This window comes from Dryobates pubescens, chromosome 10 (assembly GCF_014839835.1).
Source record: "Dryobates pubescens isolate bDryPub1 chromosome 10, bDryPub1.pri, whole genome shotgun sequence".
NCBI lineage: Eukaryota > Metazoa > Chordata > Aves > Piciformes > Picidae > Dryobates > Dryobates pubescens.
This window is the reverse complement of record NC_071621.1, coordinates 36,759,524-36,782,185: the sequence shown is the minus strand read 5'-3', so window position 1 is coordinate 36,782,185 and position 22,662 is coordinate 36,759,524. Positions and strand designations below refer to the sequence as shown.

Sequence of the window (22,662 nt, the reverse complement as noted above, 5' to 3'; positions counted from 1 at the left end):
GTGTAGTCAGCTCACAGGTGGTGAAAACAGATGAATTCAAGAGACAGACTTGATGTTGGTAGTGAGAGAGATGTTATGGAGTTTGCAGCTATGAAACAGCCAGGGAATTTGATAGCAGTGGCAAATAGTTAAAGAATTTAGTCTGTAGTCCAGAAACCCTCCTGCAGCAACGTGCAAAATGCTGCTTTCTGAACTCAACAGTTCACAGTTGCACACTGAAAAGCAGCATTTTTACACCTTCAGCAAGGCTACCACAGTCCACAGTAACTTGGATTCTGGTGCCAAGAGTTAAGAAACATCTTGCCATTATGTCCTTCGTTGTCCTTAGTACACAATAACTCTCCATCTCAGATGAGCTGGTGTGTTGACAGTATCAACTTCTGGGTGAAGAAAGAGGGCTAAGGCTGAAGCCAAGCAAAACAAAGTTGATGCTCTTGGTGGGAGCAAAAACATTTTGAAGATTTTATAAGACAGATATTTTCTAAAACTATTCTAGTAGTGATCAACCTTTATGAAACCTCTTTGTGCTATGAAATAGTTGAGATAGTTTGTGTGCCTTTTGGTTTTCTTTTTTGCTGTTTTTCTTTTGTATGGGAGACAGACTGTCCCAGTAATATTGTTGTTAAAATAAATCCCAGCAGCAATAGTGACTGTTACACAGAATATAGAATACAGAATTAACCAGGCTGGAAAAGACCTTGGAGATCATCCAGTCCAACCTATCATCCAACACTCTCTAATCAACTAAACCATGGCACCAAGTGCCACGTCCAGTCCCCTCTTGAACACCTCCAGTGATGGTGACTCCACCACCTCCCTGGGCAGCACATTCCAATGGCCAATCTTTCTTTCTGGGAAGAACTTTCTCCTCACCTTGAGCCTAAACCTCCCCTGGCACTGCTGGAGACTGTGTCCTCTTGTTGTGGTGTGCTGGTTGCCTGGGAGAAGAGACCAACCCCCACCTGGCTACAACCTCCCTTCAGGTAGTTGTAGAGAGCAAGAAGGTCTCCCCTGAGCCTCCTCTTCTCCAGGCTCAACAACCCCAGCTCCCTCAGCCTCTCCTCACAGGGCTTGTGCTGAAGTTTAAATATATGTTGGTGGAGGGATCTTTTCAAAGAGATACAAGGTTTGGCAGCTGTATGCATTGTCTTTTGCAGACCTTAGTGTGACTGCAAGTTTGTCTTAGAGACTTGATGTTTGTCTTTGAGTTATTTATATAATTACTGTTTTGGTCCTGTTTTGTGATTTTTCTTTCAGGTTCATTGTTGGCAAAGAAGAAATCCCTACTCACTCATTTTCACCTGAAGCAGTGTTTTCAAAAGTAGACACCAAGATAAAGCATTGTGAGAAAGTGTCACAGTCAATGAACATACTGACTCTAATAAAAAAGCTTATGGACAAAGTGTGAGTCAAAGAAAAACAACCCAAAATGCTTCATTCTTAATTAGCTTATTCTGATGCTTTGTTACCTTGTATTTGACAATGTTTTATAAGGGATTTGCTTTGGAATTCAGTGGTTTGCATTTAATTTTCACAGCAGTGACTTGCAACATGCAGTGGTCTAACAAGGGAGGATGAATTCAGTCAGGTCTAAGGGGCAGAGGGGGTGGTTGCTTTTTCTGCAGTTTCACGGCGTGCTGCTGCTGTGGGTAGCGAAGCTGAGGGGAAATTGCACAGCAGCACGCCTTACTTAGGTCACCATAAGTGACCATAACATCATCTCCTTGGGGACCTACATCCCTGCATTGCATAAAGGAGAAGTGCCTAAGACCAGGATTGGTAGCACGTGGCCTTCCTCCACTGTCAGGAGATTTGAAATAGTGAGTCTCAAACTGTTTTGCACAAGCTTAGATCTAGAGATTCGATCTCCTGTGCTACAGGATCCAGTGCATTGTCCGTTAGTATCGCTTTTAAGGTGCGACATCAGAAGCTTTTCAGTCCAATGTGTTCAAATTGTGTACTTCTGCTGTGTGTCATTTGTCTGCTTTAGACACATTGGGTAGCTCAGGAGTCATTCATTTACAGGGAAGATGGAATGAAAAGTGGACTAGGAGTCTGTAGGTACCACAACTGTGAATCTTCACTTTCATTGACCTCTCCAGGAGCAGTTTTATGATGAGATCTTTAGCTGGTGGTGTGCAGGAGAGAAATAGGTCTTTTAAGTGTGTTGTGTTCTCAAAGAATTAGCTCATCTTACTTGCTCAAATAATGAACAAACATGAAGTGATCTACATCATGTGGAGACTTCCTATGATTTGTTGTGGGTTTTAATTGAAAAGTATGAAGGAAATCAGCAGTGGCTCTTCAGGCCTGACTGTATCAGACAACAAAAGACCTCCAAGCAAACCCAGCTCCAGCCATATGCAGATTCTTTTAGCTGAGTTGTTTAGCTAGAGAGAGTTCCTAGCCCTTCCACTGTTCATTAAATACAAGGACCAAGGGACTGTGGGTGGAGAAGAGCATTTTTTCTTCAAGGTTTTGAAACTCTAGACTCAGCCACATAGAAAACTTTCAGTTTTCAGTCCTAATGCTCTCACAGGTTTCACTTCCATATGGTTCTTTTTAATCTAATTGAGTCTAAATGCCTGTAACCTGATCACGTTCTCATTACAATTTCTGCTACACAAACTGGCCTCACAGATGATTTATGGCCATTAGACTTTATAGCACACAAGGCCAAACTTCGAAGGTATTTGACGCAGTATATAAATTGCGTGATTTATTTTGCATTAAAACTTAAATACTTGACTGCAGCAAAATAGGAGGTTCAGGCCTGGTGTGGCATTACTTTTCATTCTGTATAATGCAGGGCTAACTGTGCAATCCATGCAGCCAAGCCCAGGACAGTCTCTTTTAAATGCCTATAGTCAAATTCTCAGTCTGAAGTAAGAGCCACAGGAAAACCTACAGGGGAGAAGAAACAGCTCAACTGACAGATAGCTTCTAATTGACAGAAGTCTCACAGGGCATCTCTGCATTTTGGTATGTTCTTCATTGCCCTTCAGTGAACCTTACAATGATATGAATGATGTGAGGACAGAGGTAATAAGATTCTTGGTCAAGTGTCCTTCCAGAACCATGGCACAGAGCCAAACTGGGAGGGTCACAACACTACTCTGTGTTGGCCACAGCAGAAAATTTGTTCTTTTATTTTGTGTTCAGTGTGTAGCGTGACAAGAGTTTGAATCCAAGTAAGTGTGCAGACACTTCTTGCTGTACAACCAAAGTATTGTTAGTTTTTATTGGCCTTTTATGGCATCATAAAAGTTCAGGGTGCCCTCCAATGGGTAATGTGGGGAATGAGTGGTGAGAAAATAGCACTTTATGTATTTTTAGGTGAGAAAAATTTATGATGCTGAAAACAGCTACGAGTCAATATGTGTTTCATTGTGCTTTTCTGCAGGTGCAAACACGGCCCAAGGCATCGATGCTGTAAACACTATGGAGATAATTGCATCTCATATTGTATTAAAGTAAGTGCAGAAGAAGGCAGATTGACAAATTCTGGTAAAGGCAGAGTAAAAGGAAAAATCATATGCTCGGGAAGTGTGAAAGTAGCCTATGAGTCATTTTCCTTCTATTGACAATGTGACAAGCCCAAAACCAGGTTTTCTCAATTTAGGCTGGGGTGGTGGTGGTGGGACTGAAGCTCTCTGGTCTGTCAGATTAGTGAATGAGTAACACAAAATGCGTGGGAAAAGCCGGGCTAGCAAGCGAGGGAGTTGGTTAACTCTGTGATGCGCTGCAGGGCTGAGCCCACTTGTGACTCCACCCGAAATAAAGCACCTGGAATGTGCTGCTTTGGCAGGGCACGGCCCCGGCACACGCGCGGCTGCGCCGCTCTGGCACACGCGCAGCTGCGCCGCTCTGGCACGCTGGGCTCGCTTCTCCACTCATTTGTTTTATGGGCTCAGGGTAATGAGAGATTGGTCACAGTTGCTGCACCCAGGAAGAGCTGTTCCTGTCCAGTGGCAGGATTTATCCTCCATTATTCATGTGATCAGGGCATATTTTTTTTCCAGAGGAGTACTGTGCAGAGCTCTGTTTTGGCTGGCATTGGACTGGCACAGGTGGTGCCACCTGCTGTGCCTGTTTTAGGAGTTGGGAAGACTCCACCAGATCTCAGTCACTTAATAATTTCCAATGTATATATATGGAGTAGCAACAATGGATTATGGTATCTGGAGATGCTTTTGATAACACTTTCAAAAAGAACTTATTTTCATTAAGATTTTATGTATGGTTAATGTTATCTCAGAAGAGCTAGGCTTAAATCTATCATCACAAGAGACCTAGCATAACATGTATCCATGTGTGCTTATTAACACTGTTTTTGCACTGCAGTGTGTTAGCATGCCGCTGTGTCACATGGATATAAGTTGCACTTGAGCTGGTAGGATTTGAGACGGTGCTGGAGCGTTCTGCTCAGTTTCAATGGGAATGTGCAGCAGAGCATTCACCAACAGTTTGGGATAGTTATGTCACACTTCTGTGGTAGGTCAGAGAACCCAGACTAAAATTATAATCTCAGAACCTCTCACCACACTCAGTCCACTTAATGTTTCATGCATGGGCTCTTTTCTTCAAGGCATAACTTCTTTGGGCGACATAGACTTTACATTTGTTCTGCACTTGTTCAGTGCCTTGCCATGGATTTTTGCTGTTCAGTGCCTCCTGCCTCACTTGGGCAGCAATTCCTTCAGTGCTCACTTTTGCTGAGTATTCTGTGTATGGAAGAAATTATTTTCTGTGAAGGTGACAAGATACTGGAGCAGGTTGCAGATGCCTCCTCCCTGGAAGTATTCAAGGTCAGGCTGGATGGGACTGTGAACAACCTGGTCTAGTAGAAGGTGTTCCTTCCCACCATGTCATGGGTTTTGGAACTAGATGGTCTGGTGCCATAGTTTAGTTGAGATTATCTCCAAGGTCTTTTCCAACCTGGTTAAGTCTATTCTATTCTATTCTATTCTATTCTATTCTATTCTATTCTATTCTATTCTATTCTATTCTATTCTAATTATATTATATTTCATTTCTATTCTATTCTAGTCTAGTCTAGTCTAGTCTAGTCTAGTCTAGTCTAGTCTATTCTCCCTTCCAAACCAAACAACTCTATGATTTTCCCCAGAGATATCAGTGTCTGGCCTTCAAAATCAGTGTCCAAGACTGCCGTGAAGACTAACTTCAAAACAAAGATTACAATTAAGCAGAAGTGATTTTATGGGTTGATGTGCTGCATTTCCAGACTCTGTTGATGGTATTGTCTCCTAGTGTGCATTTTTTTACTACATGGATGCCTTGCCAGTGTCAGATGCACTTTTACATCAAGTGTTGTCTTTCATTACCCAGGCATATTTTTTAGTAACTGGCTCTTAACCACTGTTAGTCTGGAATTGCTTCCTGACCTCATTCATTAATCTCACAGAAAATCCTTACACATTCTGTGTGCATGCTCAGCAGTCAAATCTATAAGCACCCTTGTAGCACTGTATTGTTTTACAAGTGTGGTCAGAACCACAAGGAAAGGTTTCTCTTGAGTACTCATAATGGAACTGATGCCTCTTCTCCATGGAAAACCACCATAATCCGCTGGAAGAACAAGTGTGAGACTTCATGGGTAAAGAGAGAGATGATCTGACCAGTAGGGAATATAATGAGCTTGAAGTGCATTTAAAATAGAAAGGTGGCCAAGAAAATGTCAACCCAGTCTGGGCAGCCTGGTCTAGTGGAGGCTATCCCTGCCCATGGCAGCAGGGGTTGGAACTAGGTGATCCTTGGGGTCCCTTCCACCCCTGACAATTCTGTGTTTTGTGAAATGGGAAGTAGTCTTGTTGAGTCACTCAAGTGAAGTGTCCCAAATCTGATTCCAGGTTACGAGCTCTTCAGATCACAGTTAACTGTCCTTACACAGCTCTCCCTGTCCTTTTTCAGATGAGTAGGAAGATGTGTTAATGATGAGACCAACAGGAAATTCAAAATGCAGATATTCAGGAGTGCTGCTTAATGGTTTATTCAGCATTATTTGGTTCAGATATCATATACCCTTGAAACTGAATGAGGGAAGGAGAAAACAGCGCTGATAATGGAGCTGAATCAAGTCTTGACCTGACTAAAACTAACAACTACATGAAATACAAATTTATGAGGCTGTTCTCTCTTCAGAGGAAGCAGTTGTGCATTTGAGCTTCATACCAGCCCTGTATGGTATTTTATTGGCTTTTTGACTGCAGTAATTTAATCATGAAAGTATCACTGAAGTGGCAGCCAGGTCTTTGAATTTCCTGCCTTTTCTGTGACTTTTGTTTTCACATTAAAATGAGTGAAAGGTTTTATTTTGATGTATTTGGATTTTTGAAGATCCAACATTCCTAAAAAGCTCTCAGTTCTCCCTATGGTTGTCCCTGGACTCAATCAGTAATAAACTGTCAGCTGACATGCTTTGAGCATGCTTTTGGAATTCCAAATCTGTAAGGGAGCTTTCAAATCTGCTTATGATCTGATGAGCTCTTATTGCCAAAATGTCCTGCTGGCCTGTATTTTCCCTTACCCCTGAGCATCTTGTCTTCTCATTATCGTGTCTGTGCTTTAATTGTCATTGCATGCTTTCTTGCTCCTGCTTCACGTTTAATTGCACGTTAGCTAGTTAACATAATCTGTGATGGCTTTTATGTAACCTTTAGTAATCACTCCACCTGATTTCTTAGGCTGCCCTTCATATTTTAAATACTTCAAATGCTTTAGGTTTGTAAATGTCTGAAAAGAAGTACCAGAAGCAGTGAAATATTTCCCCTCTGTTGGTTTCTACTCTATTGCAACGAGGAGATGTTAGCCAGCAGCAGGACTCCAGTTGTCCGTTATTTCTGCTGATGCTGCAGATGCCAGCAGGTAACCCTCATGACCTACCTAATGACTAGGATGATTAAAAGGAATCATCATTAGAGTCTCTGCTTCTCTCTCTTGAAGGAGCATGGGCTACTGTATACCCCAAACAAATCCCAAATATCTTAACTAGCTCCCAATGTATTGCACCACATTGGCTGAGTTCGGCACGTTGCTGAGCTCTGCTTACGTGCACACACTTAGAATCATAGAATCAATAAGGTTGGAAAAGACCTCAGAGATCATCAAGTCCAACCTAGCACCCAACACCTCAGGACTAACTAAACCATGGCTCCAAGTGCCACGTCCAATCCCCTCTTGAACACCTCCAGTGATGGTGACTCCACCACCTCCCTGGGCAGCACATTCCAATGGCCAATCTTTCTTTCTGGGAAGAACTTTCTCCTCACCTTGAGCCTAAACCTCCCCTGGCACTGCTGGAGACTGTGTCCTCTTGTTGTGGTGTGCTGGTTGCCTGGGAGAAGAGACCAACCCGCACCTGGCTACAACCTCCCTGCAGGTAGTTGTAGAGAGCAAGAAGGTCTCCCTTGAGCCTCCTCTTCTCCAGGCTAAACAATCCCAGCTCCCTCAGCCTCTCCTCACAGGGCTTGTGCTTGGGACCTCTCCCCAGCCTCGTTGCCCTTCCCTGGACACGTTCAAGTGTCTCAATGTCCTTCTTAAACTGAGGGGCCCAGAACTGGACACAGGACTCAAGGTGTGGCCTAACCAGTGCTGAGTACAGGGCAGAATGACTTCCCTGCTCCTGCTGGCCACACTGTTCCCGATACAGGCCAGGATGCCACTGGCACTTGCTTTTGTGAGTTTGAGTTACAGCTGCTATCTGGACTGTATTATTAACTTTTAAAGAAATCTGTTTCTCCAAAGCAGGGGTAGGGGGGGTGGAAGGAAAAAAAGAATGTGTATTGAATGGCTTTTGCAGATCCATGCCTTCACTGTGCTGCTGCTTCTGGCTGATCAGCGGAGCAACTCAGACTCTCTGGAGAAATGGCACTTGGCAGAGTTTTCTTTGCTTGCTTGTGTTATAGTATCCTCTGTGTAGTGCAGTGTTTTCTATCTCTGGCATCATTTGAGGCCTTCTTATGGAAGGTAAAATTTACAATATTGTGCATTGATGTTAAGATGGGCAACTTTCTTTGGCTCTGGAAAAGCACCTACAGGCATGATGTAGACTCACCTGTTGGCTTAGTGAGCCAAATAGATAAATGCGGTGCTTTTGGTGCAATTTTAAGACACCTTTAAGGTCTTTGAGTCTAAATGTAACCCAACTACCATGAACACTAAACTTTATCTCAAAGTGCCACAAAGTTGGTGAGGGGTTTGGAACACAAGCCCCGTGAGGAGAGGCTGAGGGAGCTGGGGTTGCTTAGCCTGGAGAGGAGGAGACTCAGGGGTGACCTTATTGCTCTCTACAACTACCTGAAGGGAAGTTGTAGACAGGCGGATGTTGGTCTCTTCTCCCAGGCAGCCAGTACCAGAACAAGAGGACACAGTCTCAGGCTGCACCAGGGGAGGTTCAGGTTGGATGTTAGGAAGAAGTTCTATACAGAGAGAGTGATTGCCCATTGGAATGGGCTGCCCGGGGAGGTGGTGGAGTCACCATCATTGGAGGTGTTCAGGAGGAGACTTGATGGGGTGCTTGGTGCCGTGGGTTAGTTGTTTAAGTGGTGTTGGATTGGTTGATGGGTTGGACATGATGATCTTGAAGGTCTCTTCCAACCTGGTTTATTATTATTATTATTATTTAGACTCTTCTTGAGTACCTCCAGGGATGGTAACCCCACCACCTGCCTGAGCAGTGTGTTCCAATGCCTCACCACTCTTTCAGTAAAGAAATTTTTCCTAATATCCAACCTGAACTTCTCCTGACACAACTTCTGTGCATTTCCTTTCATCTTGTTGCCAGTTACTTGGGAGAAGAGACCAACACCAACCTCACTAAAGCCTCCTTTCAGGCAGCTGTAGAGAGCAGTGAGATCTCCCTTAGCCTTCTCCAGATTAAACAAACCCAGTTTCCTCAGCCACTGCTTATATGACATGGCCTCCAAACCCTTCACCAGCCTCACTGCCCAATCAAGTATGCTTGAGGTGTTTCCAGTTGGAATTAAAGTTCCCTTAGTGCACTGTTCCTTATCCCATCAGAGTTACTTTTCCTGCAGATAGGTGAAAAAAGTGCCAAACACACCGTACCGTTGTTTGTTCTCATGCTTTTGGCTTGGTTCGTAACTGCTGGGTTCAGGACTTTCTCTTCATGTAATGATACCTGGTGATGTAATCCTCTTCATTTTAGGGGTGAATAAACATTCATCTTAATTGTGCCATTTTAACTACACAAAATCCACAGTGCATTTACATCCCTGCCTTCCTTGCACACCTTTTGCTGGGTGTTTTCATGGTTCTATCAGGAAACCCTGGCTCACTAGCTCTCCAGTACTTATCATCTGCATACCTTGAAGTGTAGCAGAGGGAGAAGTGGACATTTTTCATCCATAGCTACTGGGTGATGCAATGTATTTTCTTCCACTTGGTTCTCATAAACCACTTCTTGAGCAGCAGGGAGAGTGATTGCCTCAGGAGGAGTTTACTACTGGATGTTTAACCACAATACAGTTTATAAGCTTTATGATGCATTAAAAAGTTCTGCAGGAGGCAAAACGTTTTTGAGTTGCTGTGTTTGAAAGGTTGCTGACTCAAAGTCTCTGCAAGTTGTTCCTTTAACTGGAATGTTCTGGTGTCTCTGAGTGTCCACTGAGCTACTACAGTGACCATGAGCAATTGGTGCCTGCCTTATTTGCCAGTAGGGAGTGTGCAGGTAGTTTTCAGATAAGGCATCTTCCAGCTGAAAAATGAATAGATTTTATTTGGAATGATTAGAGAAGTTCAGCCATAGGGTAAGAATAATGAGAAGAGGCTGTGGAGGAATTTATAAGAAACTGGGGAGAAGAATTTGGAAAGAAAAAGTCTGTGTGGTTTTGTGACGTGGTGTACAAAAGCAGATTTGTATCCAGGGTGAAGCAGTAAGAAAAAATCATAGGAAGCTGCGTTACCCTTGTTGAGTAGCTCTGCACATAATCTCTCTTCCAGTTGCACTCTTCCTCTTGTTGCAGGCAGCACTCAGCCTCCAGTTTGGTTGAGCCCATGCCAAACCATCCAGATCTAGTTCTAATTCTCACACACTCTGAAATGTATTTTTTGTGGAGTTCTCCTCCTTTGGTGCTTTCTCTTGACATTTGAGTGCAGAAGTGCTCTTTTTTTCCACTGCATTGCTTTCCTCTTTGTCCCCATTTGTGGTCAAAAGCTGGTCAGTAACCTGGAAACTAAGTCATCAGGACTATTTCAAAGCACAGAATTTCAGAGCAGAAGAGAAATGGAGTTGGTCCCTTGAGACCTTTCATGTATTCATGGAATTAGAGAAGAGTCAATTGTCTGATTTTATTGCCTCTCTTGTTTTACAGGGGAAGGAGGAAAAAAGCCCAAACACAGCAGATCTTGATTTCGAAAGACACAGATGTATGGGCATGCATTTTGCATTGTATCTGCAGAGTGGGTTTTGATCTGCTCAGTGTCAAAACTAATTACTTCTGTAGATGTTTCCTCTTCTTCTGCTTTCATGGTTTCTCACCACAAAACATTTCTTTCTCTTCTCCAGGGCTTCATTAGGATGTTTAGCATCGGTTACCTGATCCAGTGTTGCCTTCGGATTCCATCCGCCTTCCGGCATCTGTTTACAAAACCATCCCAGATACTTCCCCTCTTCTACAGCAAGGAAAATTTCCAGCTTGCAGCTTTTCTGGGATCTTTTGTCAGTATATACAAAGTAAGCTCATAAAATACAGAAATGAGGAATGTGTGGAGGTTATTCTGCTTTTCAGAACTTGAAGAGCTGAAAAGTTTAGCTGCTTGCTGTTTGCTGCGGCACAGCAGGGACAAATTCTATAGTATTGCAGTAATCAAACTGCACATAGGAAACCAAGCTTCCATTCTGTGTGGGGTTTTGATTGTTTCTGAATAAACCAAATGGATTTTGCAGCATGTTATCAAGATGTGGAGATAGGGAGTACTTCAGAGAAAGTGAATTCAGCTATCAAAGCAACGATGTTACACAAAACCATTTTAGCATAGATAGAATCATAGAATCATTGAATCAATAAGGTTGGAAAAGACCTCAGAGATCATCAAGTCCAACCTGTCACCCAACACCTCAGGACTAACTAAACCATGGCTCCAAGTGACACATCAAATCCTTTCTTGAACACCTCCAGTGATGGTGACTCCACCACCTCCCTGGGCAGCACATTCCAGTGGCCAACTACTCTTTCTGGGAAGAACTTTCTCCTCACCTCCAGCCTAAACTTCCCCTGGCACAGCTGGAGACTGTGTCCTCTTGTTGTGGTGCTGGTTGCCTGGGAAAAGAGACCAACCCCCACCTGGCTACAACCTCCCTTCAGGTAGTTGTACAGAGCAATAAGGTCTCCCCTGAGCCTCCTCTTCTGCAGGCTAAGCAACCCCAGCTCCCTCAGCCTCTCCTCACAGGGCTGTGCTCCTGACCCCTCCCCAGCCTCGTTGCCCTTCTCTGGACACTTTCAAGTGTCTGAATGTCCTTCTTAAATTCAGGGCCCCAGAACTGGACACAGGACTCAAGGTGTGTCCTAAGCAGTGCTGAGTACAGGGGCAGAATGACTTCCCTGCTCTTGCTGGCCACACTATTTCTGGTGCAGGCCAGTGGTGGCTGCAGGAGCAGCAGCAGCATTGCCAAAGAGAAGGCATTTGCAGATTTTTGGGGCTCAAATATTCAGAATTCTTACTTGACACTAAGTAACTGGAGATGAGAGAACATACATCACGTGCAGCTGAGGAGACATTGCACTTACCCCTTGGATGTCTGTCCTCCTCCGACCTTGCAAGGCGGTAGGTTGCAGAGTGATATGCATTCAGACAGCACTGCTGGAATGAGTGAAACTCTGTTTATTCATGCCAAAAGCAAGTGTGGCAAAGCACATACCCTGAGGGAGAACATATTGCCTAGTGCAGTGCTGAAGTGGCTTTTGCTCATTTGTATTCTTAATCACACATGTCATTTTTAACTACCATAATACTTGCTCTGCAAAGTGAAGCTAGTCCTGTGTTACTCAGGATAAATAGCACTTCACTGCAAAAAGTGATAGTGATAGCAAGAAATTTGTAGTGAGGTAGGGATCCATCTCTTCTCCCTAGATAGAAGTGATAGGACCAGAGGAAATGGCCTCAAGTTGTGCCAGGGAAGGGTTAGATTGGACACTGGAAAAATGTCTTCCCCAAAAAGGTTATCATGCCCTGGAACAGGCTGCCCAGGGAAGTAGTGGAGTCGCCATGCCTGGAAGTAGCTCAAAGTCATGTAGTTGTGGTGCTTAGTGACGTGGCTTAGTGATGGATTTGGTAGTGTTGGGCTCATGGTTGGACTCAATGATCTTAAAAGGTCTTTTCCAACCTTAATGTTTCTATGTTTCTGTGATTCTGCTTTCTGTTATTGTTTGTGCTCTATAACTGCCACAATTTGGGTGGCATTCTTTTTCTTCCAGTTAGAAGTAAGCATGTAAGGCAGCAGGGGTTTGAGTCACTCCAAAAGATTAGACCACAGTCAAAAAGATTAAATGCTTGATGCATTTTAAACCCAAAGAAGCTGAATTATGAGCTGCTTTTAAAAATATCCATCTTGGCCCTAAAAGCAGCCTAAAATGCCATTGTAGGATTGTAGTAGCCATGCTATTGGTAGTTTTTGTTCCTCTTACTGTTAGTTGGTGTCAGCAAACACAGGTTTGCAGAAATGAAGTTGGCTGTGGTAGCCTGGCTTCCTTTTTTCAGTTAGTTTACTAGTAGGTGAGTTGACTCCCTTAATTGCAGAGTGTCAGAGGCTTTGCAAGGAATGTATTTTGAAAGTGTGCACTGCACAATAGCTAGGGAGATCCCATCTGTGATGCAGTGTCCATTGTGGGATGCAACATGTTGCTTCTTTTGTTTCATTGTGTTTCCAAGAGTGGTGAGTTCACTCGAAGCCCACCAAGATGATTTGAGGACTGAATCATATGCTGTGTGAGAAGCAAAAGGCTCAGGGGAGGTTTTATTGCTACTTACACCTCTTGGATGTGTGCAGTGTGAGAATGGATGGCAATGGGTACAAGCTGAAATACAGGAGAGTCCTAAGAAATACAGGGAAATAGTTTTCCTGTGAGGGGGACCAAAGACTGAAACAGGATGGCTGGTGAGGCTGTGCAATCTCCATTCTTGGAGGTGCTCAGAACTCAACAAGTTCCTGAACTACCTGCCCTAATTCAACCTGCTTCAGGCTGGCCCAGGTGGTCTCCAGTGGTCCCTTCCAACATATTCATGTTCCAACACATCCATAGTCATATTCCAGTGTTTGATTCTTTGAGAAGGATACGTGACAAGTGTCAAGAGACTAGCACAGGTATCTCAAAGTAGGCATCAGCAGTCTGTCACACCCATCAGCACTGGACTGGGTCTAACTAAGCAGAACTTGAACCATTTAGAAGCAAACAGAAATTTACAGAAATTGGAGAGAGAATATGGATTTCCAAAGCATGCAGAGGGTGAGGCAGATGTGGAACAGTCTGGATCATTTGGCAGCCTACAGTCATCCAAATTAAAGGTATTCTAATGCAGCCTAAGCCACAGTTACTTGCATATATTCTGGCCTCAACAGCTGTGTGCTGTTGTCTGTGTCAGCAAAGAGGTCGTTGTGCCTTTCACTGTGTCTTTTAGTCATATGCAGTTTAACTTTTTAGATTGATGTGTTTTCCTGGTTCCAGAATTTTTTGGATATATGGAAAAATCTCAAGGTGTTTGGTGTGCACCTGAAAACAGACCTCATCATGGCAAAGTCTAGACAACTACAGCAAATGGAGATGCTATGTGTCGAGGGTAAGGCTGGGCTGGCCACTGGATGAGTGACAGACCCTCTCTGCTAACCCCTCTCTCTTCCTAAAGAGGAAGAAAAAGGGAATAGGGAGAAGGACTTAGGGATTGGAAAAGAAAACTGAAACAGCTTTTGTGAAACAGTAACAATAAAGTGAAATACATGCAGATCTATACAAACCCAGTATTGACCTCAGCCCCCCTGATGGCAGCTACATCACCATCACCACTGATGCAACAGACCAGCACTGGGGAAGTTCCAGACTGGACTCAGCAGCAGGTGGGAATTGGAGTCAAGAGATGGATTCAGGAATACTCAGATTGGGACTGAAGGTGGAGTGGACAGAGTCCTCCTCGCACGCTGGCTGTTGAAGAAGAGGCTTAGCCCTGGTGATCCCTCAGCTTTATACCAAATATGACATATGTAGGGTCACTTGTCCTGCCTGCTCCTCCATGCAGCTGCAACCTCTTGCTGCACTCTCAACATGGTGAAAAAGATACAGGAGTGACCTTAATCTGCATAGGAGCAGGATAAGCAAGAGCCTTTCTGCATACCAGTCCGTGGTAGTAACTAAACATCAAGCCCTATCACTCCTAGAAGCAGAGAGTGTCTGCAGAGCTGTGGTGTTCACTTCAGGAACTGCACCTGGAGGCTGAGCTGAAAAGTAAAAAAACACCAAACAAAATTACATAGAATACATACATATATACATACATATATATACATATACATATATATATATAATTAGTTCTGTTGTGACTGAAACCAGGACATTGTCAATTCAAGATAGGTTTTGGAGTGACATAGGTATCCAAATTAGATCTGCTCTTTGATTGGGAATGAAATGGTCATGGTAAACCGTGCATGAAGACACTGAAATGTCTCAGGTACTGTGGATTATGGGTATTATCACTCTGCACTCTTAATTCTTACTGCATGCTACATCCACTGGCTTGTAGAGGAGTATCTCCAGTCAATGTGTTATGAAAGAGAAATACCTAGGGCTAACCCTGCTCTCTCTTCTCCTGCAGGGTACAAGTTGCTTCCTGCGCTGGGTGCGAAACCTAGATGATGAGCTTCATGCACTTGTAGCTGGTGAGTCTGTGACAAGAAGTTTACATTGCCTCTCTTGGGACTCTGCAAATATTTTCTTGTTTGTGCTTTCATTCCCTTTTCAGACTTCTGGGGTGAAAACAGGACTGTGTACATCGAGTCTGTGTCAAAGTGACACCGATGTTTCAGGTAGCTTCAAATAAAAAGCTGCAATTAAAACTGTAAGGCAAATGCCGTCAAATGATGAGAGTTCTACCATCAGCCTTAGAGACAGCAGTAGTTGTTTGTACAAATGTGAACTTGTCCTTTGTTTTCCAACTCTGAAGATGCAAGGTTCAAGTACTGAATCTTCCATTTGTGGCAGAATACACACTTGTAAGGGTGGGCTCCACAGGTTCCAAAGGAGGACTCTTTTGCCATGACTTTTGTCTGATGCTGCATGTACCACGTGTTGGAACTCAGAGCTCTCTCTTCCTTGTGGAGTGAGAGAGGAAGTTTGATGCTGTGCTCCTAAGCACTGGACTAGAGATTTATTTCAGTGTTTAAAAACTCCTTTTTGTACTGATATAAACCTTACTTTGATGGGCAGCACAGGAACATCCCTGAACTTTGTTGCAGCAACTGAAATCATAATCTTAGGCAGTGGCTCTTAGCTGAGAGACTGCAACAGCAGCAATAAATCACAACCTTAACAATGCTTTCATTTTCTAATTGTTACAGGGTGTCTAGCAGGCATTTCTATGATGTTTTACAAAAGTACCAATATCTCTATGTATCTGGCATCCAAATTAGTAGAGGTAAGATATTATCCTTGTAACAGATCTCTTCATTTCATCTATTATTCAAAGCAAGAAAATGAGCTCCAGAGGCTTTGTCAGACTGTTCCCATGCAATACCAAGTTGTGCAGTGGCGGTGTGTTTCAGAATGAGTGTGCCAAGAGGCAGTGCTGTTCTATGGTCTCATTTCTTTCTTATTTTCTTTTCTGTAACTCATTTGCCCTTCATCCACTGTTTTCCACATGTATTTCCCTGAATTTTTTCAGTCTCCTGATAGCCCTTTGCTTTGCAGCTTTTGCAGCTTTTAAATCTGAGAGTTCCAAGAATGCCTATTTCGCCAGAAACATAAATCAAACCTAGGCCTTAATTGCAGATTTATTGCCAAAGGCTACAGCTTGACTTCCTGCCTTTGTTCCCTAATTTTGGCATTCATCAGTGTAAGATAACTGAGAATAGCTTAGGTTCTAGTCTATAGCCGGAATTGTTTGTCAGCATGCTGCAGCTGATTGGATTCCCAGATTTCCAGTGAACTTCATTCTAATTACTATTTTGCAGGCTTGAAATATTTCTGTGAACTTGTTAAGATTAGGAGCTCAGGGGAAAATAAAAACCAACTCTGTAGAATCTGGGGATATTTATTTTACTTTGCTCACCAGCTTTTGATTTCTTACTGTGATTTTTCCATAAAGCTGGGACTTGGTCATGGTTATTTCCCTGCTGGATAAGTTGAGAGCATTCTCTTATTGTGCATCATCCCTGAATCACAGAGCAGACCTGCAGACCTCAAGGGCCTCCTGGCCTCCTTCCCTAGTGATATTTATCTACCACCATCACCAGAGCAGACCTTATTGCCATCTACAACTACCTGAAGGGAGGCTGTAGCCAGGTGGGGGTTGGTCTCTTCTCCCAGGCAACCTGTGACAGAATGAGAGGACACAGTCTCAAGCTGCACCAGGGGAGGTTTAGGTTGGATGTTAGGAAGAAATTCTTCACAGAGAGAGTGATTGGCCATTGGAATGTGCTGCCCAGGGAGGTGGTGGAGTCACCATCAATGGAAGTGTTTGAAAAGAGCCTGGGTGAGGCACTTGGTGCCATGGTTTAGTTGATGAGATGGTGCTGGGTGATAGGTTGGACTCTATGATCTCAAAGGTCTTTTCCACCCTGGTTAATTCTGTATTCTGTATTCTATTCAGCAGAATCCATTTGAAAGAATATACAGAGAAGGAACTTTTTAAAGCATAAAATTAAACATAAGAAGGGAAGTTTTAGTCTGTTTGTTCTTGCTGCTTGTAATGCTAGATCAAGCTCTGAAGGTAGTTCACATATTGCTTGTATAACATCCCAGTTACCCATACTGGCTTGGTATACTAGCTGTAAAAAAAATCAATATTGTCTTGCATTGCTGATGGTTTTTTTCTGGACTTGGAGACATTGTGGCTGCAATGAAATAAGGAAAGTGCTGTGTGTTCTTTCTTTGTCTTTGCTATCCTTCTTTTCTTTTTTTTTTTCTCTTAACTGCTTTCATCATCTTACTCAAGCCAAGGGTAACTGACCAAAGAGGCGTGTGCTGCTTTGGAAGGTCAAGCTGTGCTCAGGAAAATAAACTTTACATGTTTTCTCAGAAAGGAAAGTATGTGATTTCAAGCTGTTTAAGAGCAGTGAATATTCACTTTGTTGAAATAGTCACTGCGTTGTTCTTCTGCTTCTTAAAAGTGAAGAATTTAACATAGCAAACTTTCCCTTCCTTGTCTTTAGGGTCTATCCTACCCTGTTGTAGCACTCAAGCTTTTGCTGTGCCCTGGTTTATACATTGATAGCCTCTTGCTCTATTCATCATGGATAACTTCCGTAAGCTCTCTCACAGTCACATATGTGGGCACACACAAGAATATGTGAGCCAATGGTAGTAATGTTGCCATATTGCCTTGAAAAGGTGAAATAAATAAAAACTGAAAAGCTGTGCTGTTTATTTTGTTGTATTTATGGTTTCTTGTTTCTTTTTATAGACTATGTATTTCAAAGGCATCGAAGCAGGGAAGGTTCCCTATTTTCCTCATGCAGACAGCATCATCTATGCCTTTTCTACAGCAATATGCTTTCAGGCAGTGAGTATATTCCCTTCTGACAGAACACAAAGTTCTCTGAGTCAGATGTTGAATGGATTCGAGGAGCACAGGGCTACAGCGTTACAGTGATTCCAGCAAGATGCTGTGAATCAGGGCTCCTGCAGCCTGCTTTTGAGTGTCACAGTGGGGAAGTCACTTTTGGGCTCAAATTCCTCATATGCTTATAGCTGAATGTCTTACACAAAGCACTGAATTCTTTGGAAAAGATCTCAAAAGGCACTTGAGGAGAAAACTAACATAAGTGTGTGGGCTTTCATAGCAGTGTGTCCAGACTCTTAGTCAAGGAGACAAACAACATGTTGTAATATTTTATGCTTTTTGAAATCAACTAATAGTTCTTACTTTCAGCTAGCTTGAATTCACATTGCCTACTTGAATGTGTCTGCAAAAGTTAGTAGGAAAATGTGAACTTTTATGTTTGAAACAAGCTGTAGTTATCATCTTTTGCACTTTCCAAGTAATTACATGTCTTCACCCTCAGTCCCTTTATTGGCTGCAACAGTGAGAAAAGCTCTTTTTCAGTGGGACTCAAATTACTGTTCCACTGCATCTCTCCATGTATAGATCTTCTGCTGTAACATCCACTCAATGGTTTCTGGATGTTCATAGCTGTATGTATTTTTTGTACCCCTCAATAAAGAGACTACAAAATGCCCTTAAAGCAGTCTTCTACTGCCTTGTGCTTAGCAGGACAGTTCTACTCCTCCTGCTCATTGCTCCCATACATTTGGGAATCTCTCTCATTCTAGTATTAACATCAAAGTGAAACTGATATTTTAGAGCTTGGGATGTGCCTGAAGGTCTGCAGCATTGAAACCTCCAAATTACTCTTGGCAAATCAGGCTATATAGATCAGGCTATATATCAGGCTAACAGAAATAAAGTTCTTATGAGAAAAGAGGAAAGGTTTTTCATTACCCACTAATTGCAAAAGGAATCCAAGGCTAGAAATAAATTGCTAGGTTTAGCAGGGATGAAGGAAGGGGGAATTAGCAAAGGGACCTATGCTGATATGGTTGTTACTCACTATATTCATAAGTGACCTGGAAAAGTAAAGGAATGGAGAGGAGACAAAAAGTTTGGTTATATAAGGTTACTTAGGAGAGGTAAGATGAAATATAAGGGTGACTGACTACAAGAAATGGCAGATCACAAAATGCAGCGAGTGGAGGATAAAATAGCAGGGCAATTTGGCAGCCACACATGCAAAATCATGTATGTAGAAATAATGAGGATTATTGTTGCTTTGTCTGAAATGAGAGCTAAGTTAATTGCCACCACTTTTGAAAGAGAGTCTTCTGGGAGCATCCCTTTGTGCTGGTGGTGATCATACAGAGCATCAGCTTGAGCTGTGAGTGGTTTGTCTGCTGGCGGTGCTGGACCTTGGCACACAGCTACTTTGGTTCATGAATCATGAGATCATTTTTGTTTTAATTGAAATACCTCTGTGTTTATTTCTATAACTATCCTTTGAGTGCTTTGGCAGCATGCTGTAGCAGATGAAGCTTTTGCCTGATGCTGTCTCCTGGCTCTGACAGAATCCTTTCCTTGCAGGCTGTCATGGAAGTTCAGAACCTGAGACCATCGTACTGGAAATTTCTTTTACGACTAACGAAGGGCAGGTATGTAACCAGTGCTGTCTCACGGCTTGTCTAAGCACACCATTGATCACATTCACCTTTCTAGCTCATTAGTTGTCAACAGCAGAGCAGTAGCAGTATATAAGGACTAATCTCCTGAGTATCACAGTCTCACAGTATAACTAAGGTTGGAAGAGACCCCAAGGATCATAAAGTCCAACCTGTCCCAACAGACCTTACAACTAGACCACGGCACCAAGTGCCACATCCAATCTCCCCTTGAACACCTCCAGGGACAGCAACTCCACCACCTCCCTGGGCAGCACATTCCAATGACGAATGACTCGCTCAGTGAAGAACTTTCTCCTCACCTCGAGTCTAAACCTCCCCTGGCACAGCTTGAGACTGTGTCCCCTTGTTCTGGTGCTGGTTGCCTGGGAGAAGAGACCAACCCCTTCCTGTCTACAACCACCTTTCAGGTAGTTGTAGAGGGCAATGAGGTCACCTCTGATCCTTCTCTTCTCCAGGCTAAACAATCCCAGCTCCCTCAGCCTCTCCTCATAGGGCTTGTGCTCAAGGCTTCTCCCCAGCCTTGTTGCCCTTCTCTGGACACGTTCAAGTGTCTCGATGTCCTTCTTAAACTGAGGGGCCCAGAACTGGACACAGTACTCAAGGTGTGGCCTAACCAATGCAGAGTACAGGGGCACAATGACCTCCCTGCTCCTGCTGGCCACACTATTCCTAATACAGGCCAGAGTATTTACAACCAGCCCCAGAACAAGAGGACACAGTCTCAATCTGCCCCAGGGGAGGTTTAGGCTGGATGTTAGGAAGAAGTTCTTCCCAGAAAGAGAGATTGGCCATTGGAATGTGCTGCCCAGGGAGGTGGTGGAGTCACCATCACTGGAGGTGTTTAGAAAGAGCCTGGATGAGGCATTTGGTGACATGGCTTAGTCAATCAGATGGTGTTGGGTGATAGGTTGGACTTGATGATCTCAAAGTTGTCTTTTCCAACCTGGTCTGGTCTATTCTATTCTATTCTATCCTGTTCTTTCAAATGGTTTCCAATCCACTTGAAGTTGTGTGCTGCTGAAGTGACACCAACACGTTTAGCTTGGTGACAGAAGCAAAAACTTAAATTTCACTAAGAGTGTTTAGCAGATGAATGTTTTACTTGAAACCATTTTTACCTTTGGAGGGTGGAATGCTTTCAGTTTTCAGTGGAATATGAAGAATCTGGTAAACAACTGAACAGGTTGAGGACATCACTTGCTGTGTGCATTGATCCACAGGACGCTATTACTGCGTGTTTAAAGGCATTGCTAGAGATGTCAGAGTACTTCCTAAGAATACCTTGAGGATGCAGTAGTTTTTGATCAGAGGTCTGTCTCAGCTGGGACAGGAATTATTTTTCTTGGAAAGCTAGTGAAAGATTTTCACTGATTATAATAACCATAAATGTACACTGCAGCATGATTTAGTGAAGTGTACACTGGTTTACTGATGTAGTATGCGGCAGAAACAAGGCATCCAAATCTTGATGTGAAATGGGATTATAAAAGGTAAAGTTTGTTGTGACAGTGAGCTCCCCAGACTGTAAAAACAGAAGTGAAATCAGAGGGCAGTCCCTGGAGCATATTGAGCCTGCCCTCCCCATGGCACAGTACACTCTTAGCTGGACACGAGGTGACCAAATAAATTGCTAGACATAGTGGGAAGCTTTCCTCGAGATGCCTGGAGGCAGTCTGCAGGCAACCTCTGAGGCTGTACAAACATGATATGGGGGATGATGTCACTCCAGATGTTCAGTTTTGGCTGCATTTTCCCCTCTCGTGCTAATCCTAAGATGGCTTTAGTTGAAAGAGAGGAGAGGAAAGGAAAGAAATCCTACTCTGCTCATTTATTTTATCTGAAGTAAATCTCTGCTATAGTAATTTTGACACTCTCAGTAGAGGCAGATTCTTGTCATTTCATAGGGCTTTCACTCAACAATTTTCAAGTCTAAAGACATGGAAATAAATTGTAACACCGATAGAACTGCGATTCACACTTGGGTCTTCTAGCCTCAGTCCATTCCCTCTCGTCTTGTCACCGCAGGCCCTTGTACAAAGCCTCTCCCCAGCTTTCTCCTAGGCCTCTCTCAGGTACTGGAAGGCTGCTAGAAGGTCTGGGTGTTTTGAAAAGTAAATTAACAATCTGCTGACTCTCTCCTGACTCTTCTTTTTCAGGTTTGCTCTCATGAACAGGAAAGTTTTAGATGTATTTGGTACCGAAGCATCTAAGAACTTCAAGGATTTCACACCTAAGCTTGACCCAAGATACACTGTTGTACCGCCAGATCTACCGCTGGAGCAGTCTTGAGAGCAGCAGTAAATCTTGTCCTTGAATGTGATCAGCATTTTGTCACACAAAGTTAACTAACAGTCTTACCTAAGGAGGGGGCTTTGGGCTCCACTTCAGTATTATTGCAATGAGAAATGCTTTTTACCAATCAAAGATACTGCAACTTCACAGGAAAGGGTGGCTAAGTGATTAAGCCCCTTCTGTACACAGAGAATATTTCTGGGTTTCTGTAGCTGGTTGACAGTGTGGTAGATTCCTGAATGAATTAAACAAATGAGTAATATATTTAGAGAAGTGAAACAGAAATGTGCATCATCATTTCCAATATTCTGTAGCCCCTGCCAACAGAATATTTCTTGCTAAAACTAAAAGGAATTCTTAATTTTGCAAAGACAGACAAATGACATAGTACAGGTCCACAGCTTTACCTGATCTATTACAGTCAGGTGAAAGTGCCTCCTTGGCTTTCTAAATTGTCACTGATGTATCTCAAAACAGCCACTGCCCACTCACTGTGTAACCATCACAGTAGTTTTCTATGGCTGTGGCTGCAAAATAAGGCATTCCTTAGGAAAAGAAAATGCATATTAATTGAGAAATCACATTCCAGGGCTGTAAATCCCACTGGCAATACAGATAACAGACTAGGAAAACAAGGCAGCAGTGCCAGTGCCAGCTGCGCCGTGAGGAGCCGCGGGGTGTGGTGGCCAATATCTGCCAAGTGGAAAAGGACAAAACCAGCGGAGGAAGGAATGAAACGTTCCAGCCTCTGAGATGGTGCTGGAAACAGCAGACAGCTACAAAAACAACAAAAGCCAAGAACAAAACAACGACTACCAGAAGAAACAAATGCCCCAAAATACACTGAGATTAAATGTTTGTTTTTAAAGGGCCTGACATTGTCGCCTCAGATGGCATTGAGCCGTTCGTCAAGCTGCGACGCCAGCCAGCGTTTCCAGCATGTCCTTTGACA

At 43.3% G+C, this 22,662-nt stretch overlaps 1 protein-coding gene across 1 annotated transcript in view; it reads left to right on the top strand.

Annotated features, from left to right (window-relative positions):
* The window catches only part of TMEM135 (transmembrane protein 135), a 188,592-nt gene extending 166,610 nt beyond the window's left edge, over positions 1 to 21,982 (top strand). Inside the window, exons 8-15 of the mRNA XM_009901512.2 lie at positions 1,258 to 1,404; positions 3,404 to 3,473; positions 10,547 to 10,714; positions 14,842 to 14,905; positions 15,584 to 15,660; positions 17,647 to 17,745; positions 19,321 to 19,388; positions 21,575 to 21,982. Coding sequence (XP_009899814.1) covers positions 1,258 to 1,404; positions 3,404 to 3,473; positions 10,547 to 10,714; positions 14,842 to 14,905; positions 15,584 to 15,660; positions 17,647 to 17,745; positions 19,321 to 19,388; positions 21,575 to 21,707 — 826 coding nt within the window. The 3' untranslated portion in view covers positions 21,708 to 21,982. The remainder of the gene's footprint in view (positions 1 to 1,257; positions 1,405 to 3,403; positions 3,474 to 10,546; positions 10,715 to 14,841; positions 14,906 to 15,583; positions 15,661 to 17,646; positions 17,746 to 19,320; positions 19,389 to 21,574) is intronic.
* Positions 21,983 to 22,662: the final 680 nt, after the last annotated feature.